The sequence below is a fragment of the Macrobrachium rosenbergii genome, chromosome 8 (assembly GCF_040412425.1).
Source record: "Macrobrachium rosenbergii isolate ZJJX-2024 chromosome 8, ASM4041242v1, whole genome shotgun sequence".
Taxonomy (NCBI): domain Eukaryota; kingdom Metazoa; phylum Arthropoda; class Malacostraca; order Decapoda; family Palaemonidae; genus Macrobrachium; species Macrobrachium rosenbergii.
Window position 1 is genome coordinate 15,033,620 of NC_089748.1, and position 17,731 is coordinate 15,051,350.

Here is a 17,731-nt window from a genome sequence, read left to right on the forward strand (position 1 = left end):
CCTAGCTGCCGTCAAAACAAAAATTGGTTGCAGCTGAACACTATTTTGAGTAGCACTTTCTACGATTGAGCCACAAATGGACAAACTTGCCAGTGAAATCCAGCCCCATGGCTCCCATTAAAATCAGTTATCAGTTGATAAACAGTTTTACCTATAGTTTGCCTTTGTGTAATGTAACATTTTTCTTATGAGAATGCTCATATTAAAGTGAATATGTTCATTTTGTCTTTGTCAGCCTTACAGCACCCCTTACAAGAAAATTAATCTTGATACTTGCTTTTACAGCTTATAGTCAGTAATAGTAACATTCAACACATACATTATATAGTTATATACACTGCATAAAACCAGTGGGTCACAGTTATGGCTTGAGGAACACGATTGGGTCACCTGCTAAAAAGGTTGGGAACCACTGCTAAGCCCATCAAGGTCAAGACCCAAATAGGGCCGTCATGCTTCATTCCTGGGGTTCCCAAGACTTCAAATTATCAATCATGAACTCCTACTCTATTAGGAAAAAAATCTGCAAATTTGCAAGATAATTTGCATTTTCCCTAATTTCCAAACCTGATGTCTACTAAACAGGTTAACTTCAATGAAAGCTGGTCAGGTCATTGCAGCCTGGTACATATCAGTAGGATGTTAACTAGTGACTGATTACCGAGTAGTGGGGGCCCACCTACTTCATATGTGGTGCCACATTTTCCTTCTGCATCAAAGACAAAAAGTTTGTTAGAAGCCGATCATAATTAGGCTCCAGGTTTGTGCATCTAAGAAAAATTATAATTATCTTGAAGTGAAATTTATTCCTCTGGCCAGAAATCATGGCTGGTTTAGTCTATCCCTTGGAATGTGTTTCCCAGTCATGTACAAGAGCAGGGGAAGATTACTCCTGTAACCACCTGTACATCTTAATGTTTGATGATGTGGATGATTGAGGACCTGTGCAACAGTATGGCTTGTTAAAAGCTTACTCTAGGAAAATAGGAATTCTGGTTTCCAGGTAGCATACTACTGCAGAGAACTACATCAACGAATGACAACTAACATTCATAAATGAATTTCTAAAACCACAAGATACTACACAGTACACCATATTTTCAGGAAGAGGCACCACAGAAAGAGGAGGAGAAACAAGAAACCAGGAAGAAAATTCTCCTTGCCCCTTCCCCCTCCTACACTTCCATTTTCCTTTGATTCCTCCCCCTCCTTTGATTCCTCCTCCCCCTCCTTTGTCTCTTTCCCTAATTGGACAATGACGAGGAAAATTCTCATTGTCAGTATGACAGATAAGGAGATCAGTCTGTATCCACTCGGCTTACTGCTAATGACCAACCCAAATAACTGACCCTATCCAAAGGAGAGAGGACTTTGAACTGATTTAGTTTGTGCAAAATGTAGATCACTGTGCCATGAACAGGAATGGAATATGAAATTTAGGCTTTAGCCAAGCACTGGAATCCGAGGGATTATTCAGAGCTATATTGAATTTGTTCTGAGATTAATAGTTATGGCGATGAACTTTTAAATAAAATAAAAGAATTTTAAAACTATGGAAAAATTGAAATTTTGCAAAATACTATTCCCCATAAATAAATGATAGCTTTGCATTTAGGATATGCATATAACCTTTACAGTGCAAAATAAAAAAAATATACCCATAAAAATGCTTTTATACACAACTATAACAGTGTATATACTACACTTGGCAACATACAAAGAGGTCAATATTAAATTTCATTATAGAGGTCAATGTCTCAAAGGAATGCAACTATGTTATTAACAACTACAACAGGACCAAGCAGTTCTGCTAAATCCCAGCCCACTAACCCATGTCTTTGCTGTACTGCAGCATACCTACGGCAATGTAATAACGTGTTCCACAAAGAGGGGAGTTGCACTGTATACAGACTAGTGCAGTTCCCTCCCTCTAAAAAGAATCTGTGGGTCAATCAAGTATGGCCAATTCTCTGATGACATAATACAATTTCTACCCTAAGGTTTTGTTAGAATCCAGATGCCCAATGTTAAATACTTTCTGATTTCCTGTACTTTTTATTGTTAGCCAGAAGGGGAGAAGACCAACGGCCTTGCCAATTATTTTTGATATGACTGAATAGTTCATTTCAAATCAGTGGGAATATGGTGGAATAGAATGTCATCCTCAGTAATGACACCTCTTGCTTCATGGTCAGCAAGTTCATTACCTACAATGAATACATGGGCATGGACCCAGCAAAAATGGACTAATTTTAATTTGAAAGGAAGCCTATACAAGCATTCTTGAATATATTGAATAATTAGATATTTTGGGTTTTGTTGCTTAATGGCCGTGAGTGCACTATAGGAATCTGAGTATACAGTGAAAGTATTACCATGTAGAGTAGAAACAATCTCAAGAGTTTTGGCTAATACAGTTAATTCAGCTGTAAAAATAAAGGCATTATTAGATAGTCTGCCTGCATATAAGCTATTACCATGAACAGCAGCACAACCAACACCACTTGACGTCTTTGATTCACCACTATGTCTTTGATCCATCAGTGAATAGTTTAACAGAACCTAAATGTATTTGGTCATGATCTAGAAAACGAGCCTTCACTTCCTGGACATTAACTGATTTTTTAACATCGGCTTTTTGACAGACCGATGGTTCTGGGGTCAACCACAGAGGCAACTTGTGAGCAATATATTGCCTTGATTTTTTGGTTTTTAATTGACACATTGTCAACTGCAGCATTAATTCTTACATAAAAGGCTTGGATGCTCTAGCATGTACAAAGTGATGTGCATCATTTTGGTTAAGAATGGATGCTTCAGGGTTTTCAAGGGAACCTCTATTTGATCATATATTGTACCACAGTCCAAGTTCCTCTTGACGTAAATCTAGAGGGAGCTCTTCAGTGCCAGTATATAAGCTTTCAACTGGTGATGTCTTAAATGCACCAGAGCATATTCTTAGACTAGCATGATGAACTACATCAAACTCCTTAAGCTTGCTTGCACTTGCTGAAGAACAGACTTGGCAACCATACTCAAGCTTTGATTTAATGAATCATATGCTGTAACCATGTAAAAAGTGACCTCTTATTGGTACCCCAGTTAAAACCTGAGACTACTTTTACAATGTTAAGGTATTTCTTTACCTTTTTCAAGGAGTCAATATGACTGGCCCATGTTAGCTTCTTATCAAATATCATCCCTAAAAACTTCACATCCTCCTCATATGTTATTAAGTGTCTCTAACAGCTTAATATTTGGAATGGTTTCCTTTTGATTACTTCTAGTAAAACAAACTGCCAGAGTTTTGGAAGGGGAGAATCAAAAGCCAATGTCATCAGCCTAATTGCTGATTGAAGTGACTTTGGCAAGAAATTACAAATTGCAACAGCATAACTAGTGACACATAGCAAGGTCATCTACAAAGATCCTTTACTGGAGGAGAGATATATTCAACAATGCTGTTTATAGCCACAGCAAATAAGGTGACACTCAATACACTGCCTTGTGGGACACCTTCCTCCAGCACAAAAGCATTAAGCAAGGATTTTCCAATTCTAACTTTAATATGCCTATCACTTAGAAATGAGCTGATGAAATTTAACATTACCTTGTACTCCCATGTCATGAAACTGCTTAATAATACCAAAGCACAAGTAGTGTCATAGGCTTTTTCAAGATTGAAGAATTCTTCAGACTCCCATACTGTAGTTTGACTGCATTTTGAGAAACCTTGCTGAATTTGGGATGATAGTCTTAATAGTGGGTCCAGAGTGGAACGATTTCTCCTAAAGCCAAATTGGACAGAAACCATTTTTCTCTAGATGCCACATTTTTCTCAGACATTTTGCATACACAACTTGTAAGAAACATTGCCAATAACTCGTAGGAAGATGTGGATCTTTCAATGTTTTCTTAAAGGGGACAACAGCAGCAATCTTCCAAGAAGGGGGAAGAATACCATTTCCCATATTTTGTTAAAGATTTTAAGGAGATAAGAGTTAGCTAAATCTGGAGATCTTTGAGCATGCTATAAAAGAAATTAAGGGAAATAGTTGAATACCTGATATTCTGGAACCAAATTGAATAGTTCTTATAACTCTGTACTTCAGAGAAATGCTCACCCAAGTTTTTCAGCAACTTCATCAGGCTTTGTGACAAGGTCCCCATTGATTTTCAGACAAGGCATTGGCGATGAATATATTTGCCACTTAATTTTTCTAATCTTCATCCAGATTAACCTGGATGGGGTCTTAGAATTTATGCCATTTATATCTCCTTGGTAAATAGATTTTGCTGTCACAGACTGACTGGACTTGCACCTGTAACATTTCCTGGTAATTTTCCTCAAATTACCACAGGTTTAATCCCACCATGGAACATCAGATCTGTTTACTTTTCCTTCCATTTAACCCTTTAACGCCGAATCCCTATTTACAAAAACGTCTCCCGTATGCGCGGCGTTCAGTGAGTTACGAGCGGAAAAAAGTTTTAAAAAAATCACAGCACGCTTAGTTTTTAAGATTAAGAGTTAATTTTTGGCTCATTTTTTTGTCATTGCCTGAAGTTTAGTATGCAACCATCAGAAATGAAAAAATATTATCATATATAAATATTGGAATATATCTAAAAAAAAAAAAACTTATATAATTGTATACCTGTAAGCAAAACGGTTAAAGCTAATGAGTTAATTTTTAGTTGTATTGTACACTAAATTGCGATGATTTTGGTATATAACAAATTTTAAAACGATCAAAGCAACACAGAAAATATTATCACAAAATGATGCATTCAAGTAAAAAAATGTTTTCAAAAAATTCACCATAAATCGAAATATTGTTAGAGACTTCCCGTTTGTTGAAAAATGAAGCTAATTGATTGAATATTACTAGACTAAGTGTTTTAGCTTACAATTGCAGTTTTCGAGGTCGAGTTAAAGTTGACCGAAAGTCGAATTTTTTTCTATCGTGATTTATATAGAAATATTTCAAAACTGTTAAAAGCTACAACCATGAGTTATTTTCTGTTGTATTGTACATGAAATTTCGCACATTTTCATATATAAAACTTTATGTAACGACTAATTTAAGCGGTGCAAAATTACGACAACGAGAGAAAGAATTTCAGAGATGTTCGGCCGAGTTACCAGCAAGAGCGTAAGGAAAATGTTTTTTTAAAAATTCACCATAAATCGAAATATTGTGCTAGAGACTTCAATTTATTACAAAATGAAGTTAAATGATTGAATATTACAGTTTTACTAAAATTGCGCTTTTACCATTTTGTCGAGTTAAAGTTAGGTTGAAATTTTGGCAGTTATCATGATTTATGTGAAAATATTTCAAAACTGATAAAAGCTACAACCATGAGCTATTTTCTGTTGTATTCTACATGAAATTGTGCAAATTTTCATATATAAAAGTTTATTAACTACTAACAAAACGATGCAAACATTACCGAAAGAATTTCGAGATGTTAGGCGAGTTACTGCGCGCAGAGCGTATGGAAAAAATTTTCTTTTTCAGAAATTCCCATAAATCGAAATATTGTATAGAGACTTCCAATGGGTTGCAAAATGAAGGTAAATGATTGAATATTACTAGATCGTAAGAGTTTTAACTTAAAATGGCTTTTTTTGACCATTTCAGTCGAGTCAAAGTTGACCGAAGGTTGAAAGTTGTTATCGTGGTTTATATGAAAATATTTCCAAACTGATAAAAGCTACAACCATGGGTTGTATTTTGCTGTATTGTACATGAAATTGCGCACATTTTCACATATAAAACTTTATGTAACGACTAATATAGAACAGTGCAAAAATTACGACAAAATGACGAAAGAATTTATGAAATTTTTTCGGCCGAGTTACAGATGCGTAGAAAAAATTTTTTTCAAAAATTCACCATAAATCGAAAAATTGTGCTAGAGACTTCCAATTTGTTGCAAAATGAAGGTACATGATTGAATATTACTAGAATGTAGGAGTTTTAGCTTACAAATACGTTTTTCGACCATTTCGGTCAAGTCAAAAAGTTGACCGATGGTTGAAATATTTTGTAGTGGCACCCAACAGACAATTTTAGTCGACGTATGATACGTCCAATAGGCATTTAAGGGTTAACAGGAAAATTCAAGGGGACATTTCTCACAAAATTCAGATGAATAGGAAAGTGATCACTCTAGTAGAAATTCATCTACAGACCAGTCAAAATCCAGGTAGAGAGGAGAAGAGCAAATACTTAAGTCTACAGCAGACTAATCACCTGTATAAATATTATGAAATGTCATAGTACCATCATTAAAAAGCAAAAGATCATTATTATTAACAATATCACCAATGATCTACCCTGTCTAAAAAAATTACCACCCCAAAGTGAATTGTGAGAATTGAAATCAAGTATTAAAAAAGGAGGAGGAAGTTGATCAGTTAAACCTTGAATATCACTAAGAGTGAACCTAGATCTCAGGGTAAGGTAGAGAGAGCAAATTGTGATTTCACAGTCAAAAGTAGCCCATATTCAGGGGAACAATAAAATGTTATAATTTTTTAGCAATAATTATTGCAACACCTCCATGGGCACAGTCCCCATCAGTGGGGCTCATCTTACAGACCTCATAGTTTAGGCCCGGAATGTGTACTGAATTGAACTGAATTTGAATTGAATATAGATTTAAGACCAAAGGCCAAGCACTGGGACCTATGAGGTCATTCAATGCCTGGACTGTGTACTGCATCCCCTATTTTAGTTTCTTGGAGACATACAAACCCTGGATTATGCTCATGCAGTAATACTTAAGAATTTCTGAACGAGTCCTTAGTCCCTTACAGTTCCATTGTAAAATGGAAAGATTGAATTTTTAGTGCTAGGATCTGCCAGGGTAATTCCACTGTAATCTATATTTTTTTATTTTCCTTATAGGACTTTATAAGAGTTTTTAGATTGTCTTGAAATATGTGGTTTATAATTAGCTCCATTATGTTTTTTATTAGCTTTTTGATACAGAGCAGAGGGGACTTCAACTATTTTATTATCAACGATTTTATCATCATCCAAGGAACTTTATTCCTTGGCTGTTACTGAGGAAGAAGCACCCTCATTGTTGGCCTCTTGTTACACTTTTTATGGGGTTTGGAATTCTCCATACTTTGCGCAGGTGGAGGAGAGGATGAAAGAGTTCTTACTCTTTGGACCCTTAGTCTGTTCTTGTTCCATTTCTTTGGGAAGGGTTTCTTGTTGCATGAGAGATGGGAGAGAGGGAAGGTCTTATTAATTAGAGATGATTCTACTGTGCAAGCAAGCACATCCTCCTTAAAGAGGGGTGCTTAAACCCTAGCAGGCTAAGCACTTGGACCAGATTACTGGGTCTTAAGTCTCAGGAGTTCTTACTGTTACAGCAGGCAAAAGTGCTACACAGGTGGCTAGAGTTTTTATAGGGGGCTATGGAATTCACAGCCATAGCATAGGTCTTTGTCTGACCAATTAATTTTTTGGCATAACTAATGCTTATGTTCAGCATTAGCTTTACATACAGCTGCCTCTTCACATTCATACTGCCTGCAATTTTTGTTGGATGGGGTATGACCCAGTTTGCAATTCATACATTTTGATTGTTTCGAATAAGAACCATGTTCAGGGGCTTAGCAATTACAGTATTACAAATTTTGTTTTTACAGACTGAATGGGTGACTGAACTGAAAAGTTACAGCACTGGAGAGGTTTTGATAAAAATGGTTTAACTTTGACCATTTCATTTCCAAAATTGACATAAGATGATACGTCTGAGTCCTCAAAAGTTAAAGTGACCATATTTACCTTTGGAATTTTTCTGACCTTCCATACAGAGGTTGGACTTGTTTCTAATATTTCACTTTCCATCAATCACAAAGGTCTCTATCAAGTACCACTACTCTTCCATAACTTTCAAATAATCCATTGTGTTCCCACACTGATAAGTTTTCAATTTGTGACTACTACCTTGAGAGGTAGTACCACCACTGGAACATTCCACATCCATGGTCAGGTTCATGCCAAGAGTTGTCATTTGTCTCGAGGCCTTCTCAGAGTTTGTCATCTATGCCAAATCATCATCAAAGGGCCCAGGGGTACTCAAATCCTTATAGTCCCTAGTCATAAAAGGATTGGATAAAAAAAAAAAACCTGAAAACCTTAAGATATCATCAGTCTTTCATGAAGTTTATTCTTCCACCAATGGCACACATGAGAACAGACTCCCAATGTCTGCGTCCCTACCCTACCCCACAGGGGATGGCACAACAAGATTAGAGTGGCCCAAATATTATATGCCAAACCCACTTGCTAGGAAGAGTATTACAAGAAAACAATCGTCCACACCCTAAACATGTTATGGGCAAACTGGATAGAATGCTGAGAGCCCTACCCCACGAACCAGACCCCCCTGGAATCCATGGTCCAGCCCTGCGGAATAGTTCCGCCTTTGACTTATCAATTTGGTATCTCACAGGTCCAAACATTATCGGGCAGTTGATGGTCCTACCAGTTCCCACTATTTAGCTTTGGATATAAACCCATTCCGAGCTATGATATCTCTTCCTATTTATTAAGTCCAATAAATGTTAGCAAAAGTGGAAAATTCCACAAAAAATAATCCAGGGAAATATATAATGATATATGGGACTCTTGGACTCAAATCCAGGAACAAGTTCCTGGGGTTCAAGAGCCCCCTCACCACATCAAGGTGGTCCCAAGTCGAGGGGGTGCACCATGAACAGTAGCTATTAAGTTGTATACAATATTCAGGATTTTGTGATGCACCAACATTATGATGCATGTCTCCTGCAGCAAAAAACAAACTGCCTTCTCAGGCCTCTAACTCCCACTTCCAACTCCTTCATTTGAGATCCTGCTCTCAGCTTCCTTGGTTCCTAAATTGGAAACTTAACTAGCTGTCCTCCTGAAGGACACTTGGACAATACCCTTACTTCTTAAACCAGGTTTATACAGTGTGACTGGCACTGAGATGGAAATCTATTCAGAACAAAATTATGCAGCCCATTCAGTAGTTTTAGCAGGAAATGACTTCTTTATCTTGAATGCATAAGCAGAGCTGCAGTAAAATGTAGCACACCAATTTTCAACACTCAAAATATATTCAAGGTCAAAATTCCTGATATCTGATACACTGTATATAGTACTTGACTCCTACAATATTCAGTTATCAAAACACTGGATTAATGGAAGTGTTATTCAGTTATCAAAATACTGGATCAATGGAAGTGTCCACCTTAGAATACTAGAATCAAACTAGAATCAAACTACAGGCAGTCCCCGGTTATCGGCAATCCAGTTTTATGGAGCTTGTCTGGTGACAAAAATCGGTGATTTTCGGCACCGAAAACCGCCGTTTTCCACTTCTTGGCACCAATAAGCGGGTAGTGGCACCAATACATACCTAACAGAGGCCAATCTCCGGTTTATCGGTGCTGATACCCAGTTATCGGAGCCAATAAGTGCTGAAAATCAGCGCGCCTTTCGGTTATCAACTATTTTCACTTACCGTCACCCTGTTGGAATGGAACCCCCGCCAATAAGTGGGAACTGCCTATATATATATAATATAGGCTAAAATTACCACTGGCCTGGCAAACAAAACTTTAAAAGCTTTGAAGTTTTTGTTACTAATATGGTCCTAAAGTATTGCCAGCTTCAAACTTATCTTTGAAATGGTCCATCTGGTTCAAAGAAAGCAACCCATGAGCAAAAACAATTTAACTCCTGGACACTAATGTGCACTACTGGACAGAGCAAATCTCCATCCTGATGCACTAAAAAAACTTTAGGTATGACTACAATATGCAGATGAAATTCATGAAGTAGTTTTAGCTGGGCAAAATACTTTATTCAATTGCATATGATGTGCTGCAAGACCTGTATAACCAGCAACAACTAACACACAACAGTAATGAGCTGGGATCAAAGAACAACTTTACATTCGATGGAAGGAATACAATTACAGTAGAGTAATTAAATTTTCAATAAATGACTATCTTTAAAAAGAGAAGGCATAAAAAAGCCCAAAAATTTTTTAGAGGTCATTTAGTAAACCCGACCAGATTTAAAATTAACAATACAGTCACTTCAGATACGTAAGATATGCTAAATATGCTTACAATATGGGTTGCTCCTGTGGGACAAGTTTCTCATTCTACAACACCAATTTTAACTTATTCAAGTTTAACTACATAAGCTCTGAGCTCTAAATTTGTGATAGAAAATACATTAAAATTCAAAATCATCTCAGATCAGGACATCCTGAAACTCCCTACAATCTTCAAAACCAAAACTCAGTTTTGTTAAAACTAACCTTCATCCAAATAATGAACCCTCGGAAGAGTTTTTCCACCTCCAATTGGCAAGTCAACATAATTTGGCATGAAAGGATAACCAACAGAAGCCAGGTCTTGAAAACGCTCCCCTGGAGTGCGCACAACTACTGGTGTTGTCCTTTGGAAGAAAAGGCTGTAGATAAAACCACAGGCTCTCTTCAGTAAAACAAGTCCCTGAAGGGCAAATATGATTGCTGGGAAGAGGATGAGGCGCTTGAAATACTTTTTCATTGTTTTCATATTTAAACTAATCTGAAAAAAAGTGTTACAAGATTAATGAATTACAGTTGTACAGCATTATCTTTTCTAAATTATCAAAATAAAAACAAGAGTTTAGTCAATCTTCCTGTATGTAGCTTAACAATAAAACTGCACAGATTAACACTGACCTAAAAAGTAGACAATGAAAATATTAAATAACCAGTTCCAAAGCCTTGTAAATATTAGGCAGTGGTACAGTTAATAATACTCCTTAACAAAAAGTTTTAGGATGGCTAAAGATTTCTAAAATTTCTGTTCTGCACAAAATTTACTTTTACCTACTGCAGAAACTCAGCTCTCAAGACATTCAGCCTGGCCTAGTAACTTGAAAAGGATAAATGCTTTGCCAGATGGTCAAGTCAGCTTTAGAGAGTTACAGTACATTCTACAAAAACTACTGGGTGCTCTTTTGTAAATGATCTTTTAGAAATGAGGGACGAAGGTGACTGTAGTATTTGGTCTTACTCAACCTCTGTGCTGATTTTGATAGTTGTGTGTGAACTTCCAAATTATTTAAGAGTCCACTGGTATCATTGCAGAAGCCTGCAGTACTGTATTTTAAAAACTAACCAAGAGACAGAAAATACAGTGCTGATTGGAAAGTCATTCATTTTAAAAAATACAGTAAGAAGAGTACCCTAAAAAGTGTACCTAGGTTCAACCTTATTTTAAATTTACACGACTGCATTGCCAAGCGTACTATAGGGCCAAAGTGTTATTTTCAATGTCAATTCTTTATAAAAGTAATCTGTTAAATTTACAAAACTGGATTGGCAAATGTACTACAGGAACAAGGAGTCAAGTCTAATTTTACTTCTTTATATAAACATCATCGGTGACACAAATTAGAACCCACAGTGTCTTACCAGCATCAAGAAATGGGGGATATTTAAGCAGTTTTAAATTAAATTGAAGTCAAATTGTTGGTAGGAAGGAAAAACCTATAAAACCTTGGTGATTTTCAGCTCTATATGAATAATCCAGTTCCGACTGCTAACAAAATACTGTATGTGATTTAAGCATATAATTGGATTGTAACTTTCTTGAATTATTCAAATCAAATTACAAAAGTTATGGACCATCTTAGAAATATTGCCTTTGTTAAATAAAAAATATCAGTGTTCTATAAAGAAAACCTTGTAATTGTGTCAAATAGAGTGGAGTATTGCAACTGTCATACTCTGATTAAGAGGCAAGTTAGGAAAATGCAAAATATATTAAGGCAGCAAGGTTGATAGGAGTTGCATCTCAAGACAGGATTACCCCTGAATTGTTCAATTTGCACTGGCTCTAAAAAGCAAAATGTTTAAAATATGTGAAGACTTTTCAAACTATCAAAATTGGGTGCCAAAAACTGAAAAATTTGCTGTTCATAACAGCCAACAGATGGAGTACACACAAGATTAGTGTACAGCTGACCTCCAGTTACCAGAGCCAAGATACACTTTGATCATTTGGTTTTAGAGCCTTTTAATTTGCAGCTTCAGGGCTTTACTGTACATGCTCCCCCAGCTGAAGTCAGGATGACTAAAAATCTTATTCTATGAATGTTACAACACTGTTTTCATAATAGAGTAGGATGTAAAAACTGTGAATGAGAAGTGAGTCTGTGGTTCTTGCAGAGTGCCTGTGACAGAGGGACTTGGGAGAAAATAAAAAAATACCCAAACACAGTTTGACATCAACAAACCATACTTTTATTAGTCTTATAAAAAGACTTGGAAATAAGAAAAAATATTGTGCAAGTTTTTATTTCACAAACCACAACCTTTTTCTCACTAAAAGGCTCAAAAAGCTCTGTTCCTATTTCATGTTACTTAATCCATATACATTTCTGTACAAGACCTTCATGACTGAACATTAAAGCCTGCTTCCAAGAACTCTGTAATCTTTCTTATGCTAAAAGCACAATGCAGACTGACTTCATGCTATTTTTGTAAGTGTCACCTTTTAACTACATCTTGTTGGTTCACCTACCTGACCCAGGATTATGCATAAACTTGTGGAACTTAAATCTTGCCAAGTGTGAATGTTGTGACTGGCAACTAAATATCAGATTTTAAGAGAGATCCAGGTCTGGATCAAGGACCTTTCGAGAGAGGGAGTGGACTGCTCAGCTTTGGCAGAGGTATGTACAGTACTTTGAACATTCTTCTACACAACATTTTCACTAGGTCATCTACTCCAAGAAGTCTGAATGATGATTAGGGTCAATGCCAAGGTACCAAGGATGAAAAGGCCATTCATTGTTGTAATAAGATTGTATAAAATCAGTACAGTATATTAAAATACTGATTAGTTATGGATTATGATGGATAAACAGGCTCAAACTTAAGATGTATTAGCTATATGGTAAACAGGATTGAATTTGAACAATCTCTAAAACATAAAAATTCTTAAATACTATCACAGTTAGCACACACTGGTGTATTTCTTCCCTCTTTAAATACTTTGGAGAGCTAATTTCCAATCCAGCTCTTTAAATACTTTGGAGAGCTAATTTCCAATCCAAGGAGCTTCCCCCCCAAATCCAACCTCCCTTCTAATGAGCTTTAAAAAAGTTCATAAGTAGACATACTTCTTAATGTGAAATATCTAAGAACACAAAGCGTGCACATTCCAAGAGGTATGTGGTCACCTAATTCATCCTTCCAGCTTAGACTGACAAGCTGAGGAGTATATACAACCATAATTAATTGCCAGCTCCCAGGTTAAAACTTGACTCATTTAAAATATTTTGGAATTAGAGTTTAAATAATCAATATGACTGCCAAATAACCTCTAGCATAAACTAAAAGTTCAAGATTTACCATCTCTTAAAAGCATTAGGGTACAATTTATCCTCAGTTTATTTAGCACTTGTCAAAAACACTACCCCTGCTATCTCCCTCCATTTCCTCAGCTGCTTATACCTTGCTTGGCTCCCAACCTCAACCTCACACCACATGCCTGGCTCAAAGTAGATCCTAATTATCTGAAATTCTTTACCAGTTTTAAATCTAGGCCTCCTCTATCTTGTATAGCCTAAATTACTGATCCCTTCCCTGCCTGCAGGACAAAACAGTTTTACCCACATTTGCATTCCAGCAATCAAATTCAATAGATATAGATTCATGCCACTTTCTTACCTTGCTTTGAAAGTTTCAGTTTCTGTCAATCACCATATCAACTGTATAACAATATCCATACATTTTCACTCCTTATTACTTCACCCCATACGTCCATAGCCAGGAGAAACAATAATACCTACTCCGAGTGTTTTGCCACAGGCCATTATTACTGATGTCCTTGTTCATTTAGACACTGCAACCAACCTAACCAACTTTTCTGGCACTTAATCTCTCAAATACTGAAACACTACCTCCCTTGATTTTCTATCAAATGCCTTCTCTCAGTCTATAAATGCACAGTAGACCCTCTGATTACCTTCCAGCCTCATTTCTATAGCTATGTTATTATAAAGACATCATCAAATGTACCTCAACATCTAATTACAGTACTTCTTTTCACCTTTCTCCACAATTGTTCATATCTCACACCAATTTTTCTTCAAAAACCTTCCACTAAAGTTCTGTGCTCTGATCCCGCTACAATTACCCATCCATATCATCTCCCTTCTGGCATAAACCCTATATTCCTCTCCATTAACAATCTGATGACTTTCCTCCCAGTCATTAGACATTACTTCCTCCTCCCAGACTGCCCTTAACTAGTTACAGTTACAGTTCTAGTATCCATTCCTCACCCTTTATACCAAGTACCTGTACCTTCAACATCTCAATTTGCACCTCTGACGGACCTGATGCTTCGCCATTCTTCATTTCCCTTTTAACTTAATTTCTACCAATTGTATCTCCATTACTGGCCCCTCCACCCTTCCCACCTCCCCCAGATTCCCTCTTTCACAGTTTAAAAAACAATACTGTATCTACTCCAGCCATTTTGTTTTGTCATCATCCTTAGCCAAATTTACTTCATCTCTGATGACACCTGACTGACCTAGATCTTGCCTTGGATTTTCCCTAAGTTTGATATTATGTTAATCTGTACTGTTACACTAACTGTGTCAGTATTATTTGATATAGATTGCTATAATCTTAAATAAAACATGGAAATAAAGCATATTTTAAAGCATCATGCACCACTGACTGAACACTGTATTGTATAAATTTCTCTACTTGCAATTTTCTCCTGTGGACAGTTGTTAAGCAGGCTGGGGGATTTCAAGTTTGTTCCAAACGAATGCCTGCTCACAATTCATACCAAGAACTAAAATTTGCTTGCTAAGATAACCAACCACTTTAGTGAAAGCATGAGTACTGTACATTGATACTTAAAGCAAAGCCTCTAAGCCTCTCAGTTGATAAAGAGATATGGAAAAGGGTATATCCACCGTTAGGTTGGGCAGTTTTTAATTCTTTAGTCAAACCCTTTTCACACTGACAAACTATGAAAGCATACAGGTGCAACCAAGACAACGACCAGAGCAACAGTCATTCACTGGACAATATATTAAACAGAAGCATAGCATCTTCATTCTCTGCCTGGCCATACAGAAAATATACTGCATTAGGCAATATTAGTTTAAGGCAAGTTACATCCGGGAATATTCCTGTTATGGTCACCCATCTGCTGTCATTCAGGTTTATCATACCAACAGAAATTGAATTTTATTTTCTCCCAAGAAAGTGGTCACAAGAAATAGGCTAGTCTTGGCAAAGTGAGGAAACTTTGAATTACATACACGTTACCTAAAAATATTTATAGCCTAGGCTACCTGGAGAACTAACAGAAAGGGTTGAAGTGGGAAGCTACCAACTTTCCTTCTCAGGCTAGGTTCAATAAACACTTTGCTCTAATATGGGTCAATTTTCATACTTAACTTTAGGGTTTTAAAATTAAATAATGAACTCCAAAACTTAGCAATTTTTAAAGAAAATTCATAACCATTTGGTGGTCTATTTTTGTACTGCATTTTCTATGACTTGCAAATAACATATGCAATAGCCTACACTGATATCAATAGAACACCATTCTTTTTTTTTATTATTAACTCAATATTAATGTATTCACCCAATTTTCAATGGTGAAAAATTCAGCACACACCAATTAATATGTTTATACAATACTGTTGCGTAAAATATCCCAACAGTGTTAAAAAAATACAACAGTATATACTGTACTTAATAAAACTTGTTCATAAATGCATTTTACCATAATGGAAAAAATTACATTAACCTAATGGGATATGCATTCCCGGCCTAGGCCTAATACCCTCTCATCCTTTACGTCTAGACACAAGCCCAGTTATAGCCTGTATCTCAACCATTCCAAAGCTAACAAGGGATACTAGTAGATATAATACCTAAACGTAAATTAAAGCACGTTATCCTTTAAAAGCAGGGCTGTTCTCTTATCACCTCTCCAGATAAAGTCCTGACTGGAATATCACAATCATATCCATGGCAAAGTCCACACTGATTTTTCCGGTAAATTTCCTCACTTAGCCTAAAGTGTTGTGTAATAAATCTTATATTAACTACTATAGTTTACTATAAAGCAGCTAAATTAACATAAAAATCCGTAGGTTAACATCACAAACCACTGGTGGACGGTAGTAGAACCTACACTGGATTAAGCCGGGCGCTCACTTCACAGCCTTGACAAAGCTTCAATGGTTAGGATAGTTTCCACAAGAAAATGGCAACATTGATCTCCATACTGCCAAATATGAGCTTTTGTAACGACACTTACCTATGTAGGTAAAATATCCAAGGTTGGGAAATACAGGCTTCAGGGTCAACTATGTTTAGAGACCAAGCTACAAGGTTATCATATCCTATCACTCCTGATTGGGAGGGCCGTAACATACCTACCGTGGATAAAATACTACTAACACTATACTAACTCCCTGTGGCATAAATGCAACTGGAATCTTATGCATAATTTTCAAGGTTCCGGGAAATACACGCATTCATTCTCATGGTACAACAGAAATAATGAGCAGCATCCAGTATAAGCAAAATAAGAAAAAATGTTGGAGGACAAATGATCCCTTGGACATCGCAAATTCGCATATGCAGGGATTGTGGTGGTTCTAAGGGAGCGGGGCTGTGGGGAGCTTTCTGGTAACAAAGGTACACAGCGATGACAGATGGATTTGCCCTAATATTTTTTATTAGTCTTAAAATAGTTAATGTCTGAATGAATATTACAGTGGCGATCGTGCGGGTAGGACGTTCTGTGAAGTGCTCTGTGCACAAGTTCTAACTTGCGCTATGTTCAAAGGGAATACGAAGGGGAAGGAAAAGAAAGTAAGTACTGTAGAAATTAAATCAAGTAAAGGGAAGATCAAACTATCATATTAACATTATCTCAATTATTGAAGCAGCATGTAAAGATGGAACTATTAAGAAAATGCTGGAGAAGGACGAGTCACCCAAATCGAGAGATAGTCAGAAACCTGCGGACATTGCTCTGGAGAAGTTGATGATGAAGGAACTTACTGTGAAATGTGGGGCACATGGTTTTATTAAGAATGCTCGGGTATAGAGGCCAGATACACACTCATACTTCGTAGTGACAACATACTGTACATCTGTAATAACTCCAAGAGGCCTGAACAAAGAACACAAAAAACTCATTGAGGATGAACTTGAAGAAATAAAACATTAACAAAATTGATTAAGGATTCGGCTCAGAAAACTAGTGACGTAATGATCAACCGATGAAATCCAAAATAAAATTGACAATGTTGATAAAGATGTAAAGACCATGACAAACCTGGATAAAACTTATGCTGAATCACTAAAGACAAAAAGTGCTTCTGATCAAATCTACAAATGAAGAGAGCACAGCAGCAAACGAAAAGACATTATGAGTAAAATACGGCGCCAGTTGAACAGGTTAAAACAACATGAGATGGACACTTATTTGTAAGATTTCCAGGCAGGAAAAAAAAAAAAAAAAAACTTAGAAAAGGCAAAATGGAGATTTAGGAAATCAGCAATGTACAGTAAATGAGAAGGGTAAACTTAAACCAAAAATAAAAGTAATCTATGTCCCGAAGGATGATGACGACATTGTCGGTAACATTGTGAAGAA

At 36.5% G+C, this 17,731-nt stretch overlaps 1 protein-coding gene across 4 annotated transcripts in view; it reads right to left on the reverse strand.

Annotated features, from left to right (window-relative positions):
• LOC136840618 (haloalkane dehalogenase-like) overlaps positions 1–17,731 on the reverse strand; it is a 33,276-nt gene that overhangs the window by 9,610 nt on the left and 5,935 nt on the right. Inside the window, exons 1-2 of one of the 4 annotated variants that reach the window (XM_067107327.1) lie at positions 16,382–16,515; positions 10,345–10,618 (exon numbers count right to left, since the gene is read on the reverse strand). In XM_067107327.1, coding sequence (XP_066963428.1) covers positions 10,345–10,606 — 262 coding nt within the window. In that variant the 5' untranslated portion in view covers positions 10,607–10,618; positions 16,382–16,515. Of the gene's footprint in view, positions 1–10,344; positions 10,619–15,992; positions 16,293–16,381; positions 16,516–17,731 lie in introns of those variants that run through there. The other 3 variants (XM_067107328.1, XM_067107329.1, XM_067107326.1) reach the window with 3 other exon arrangements.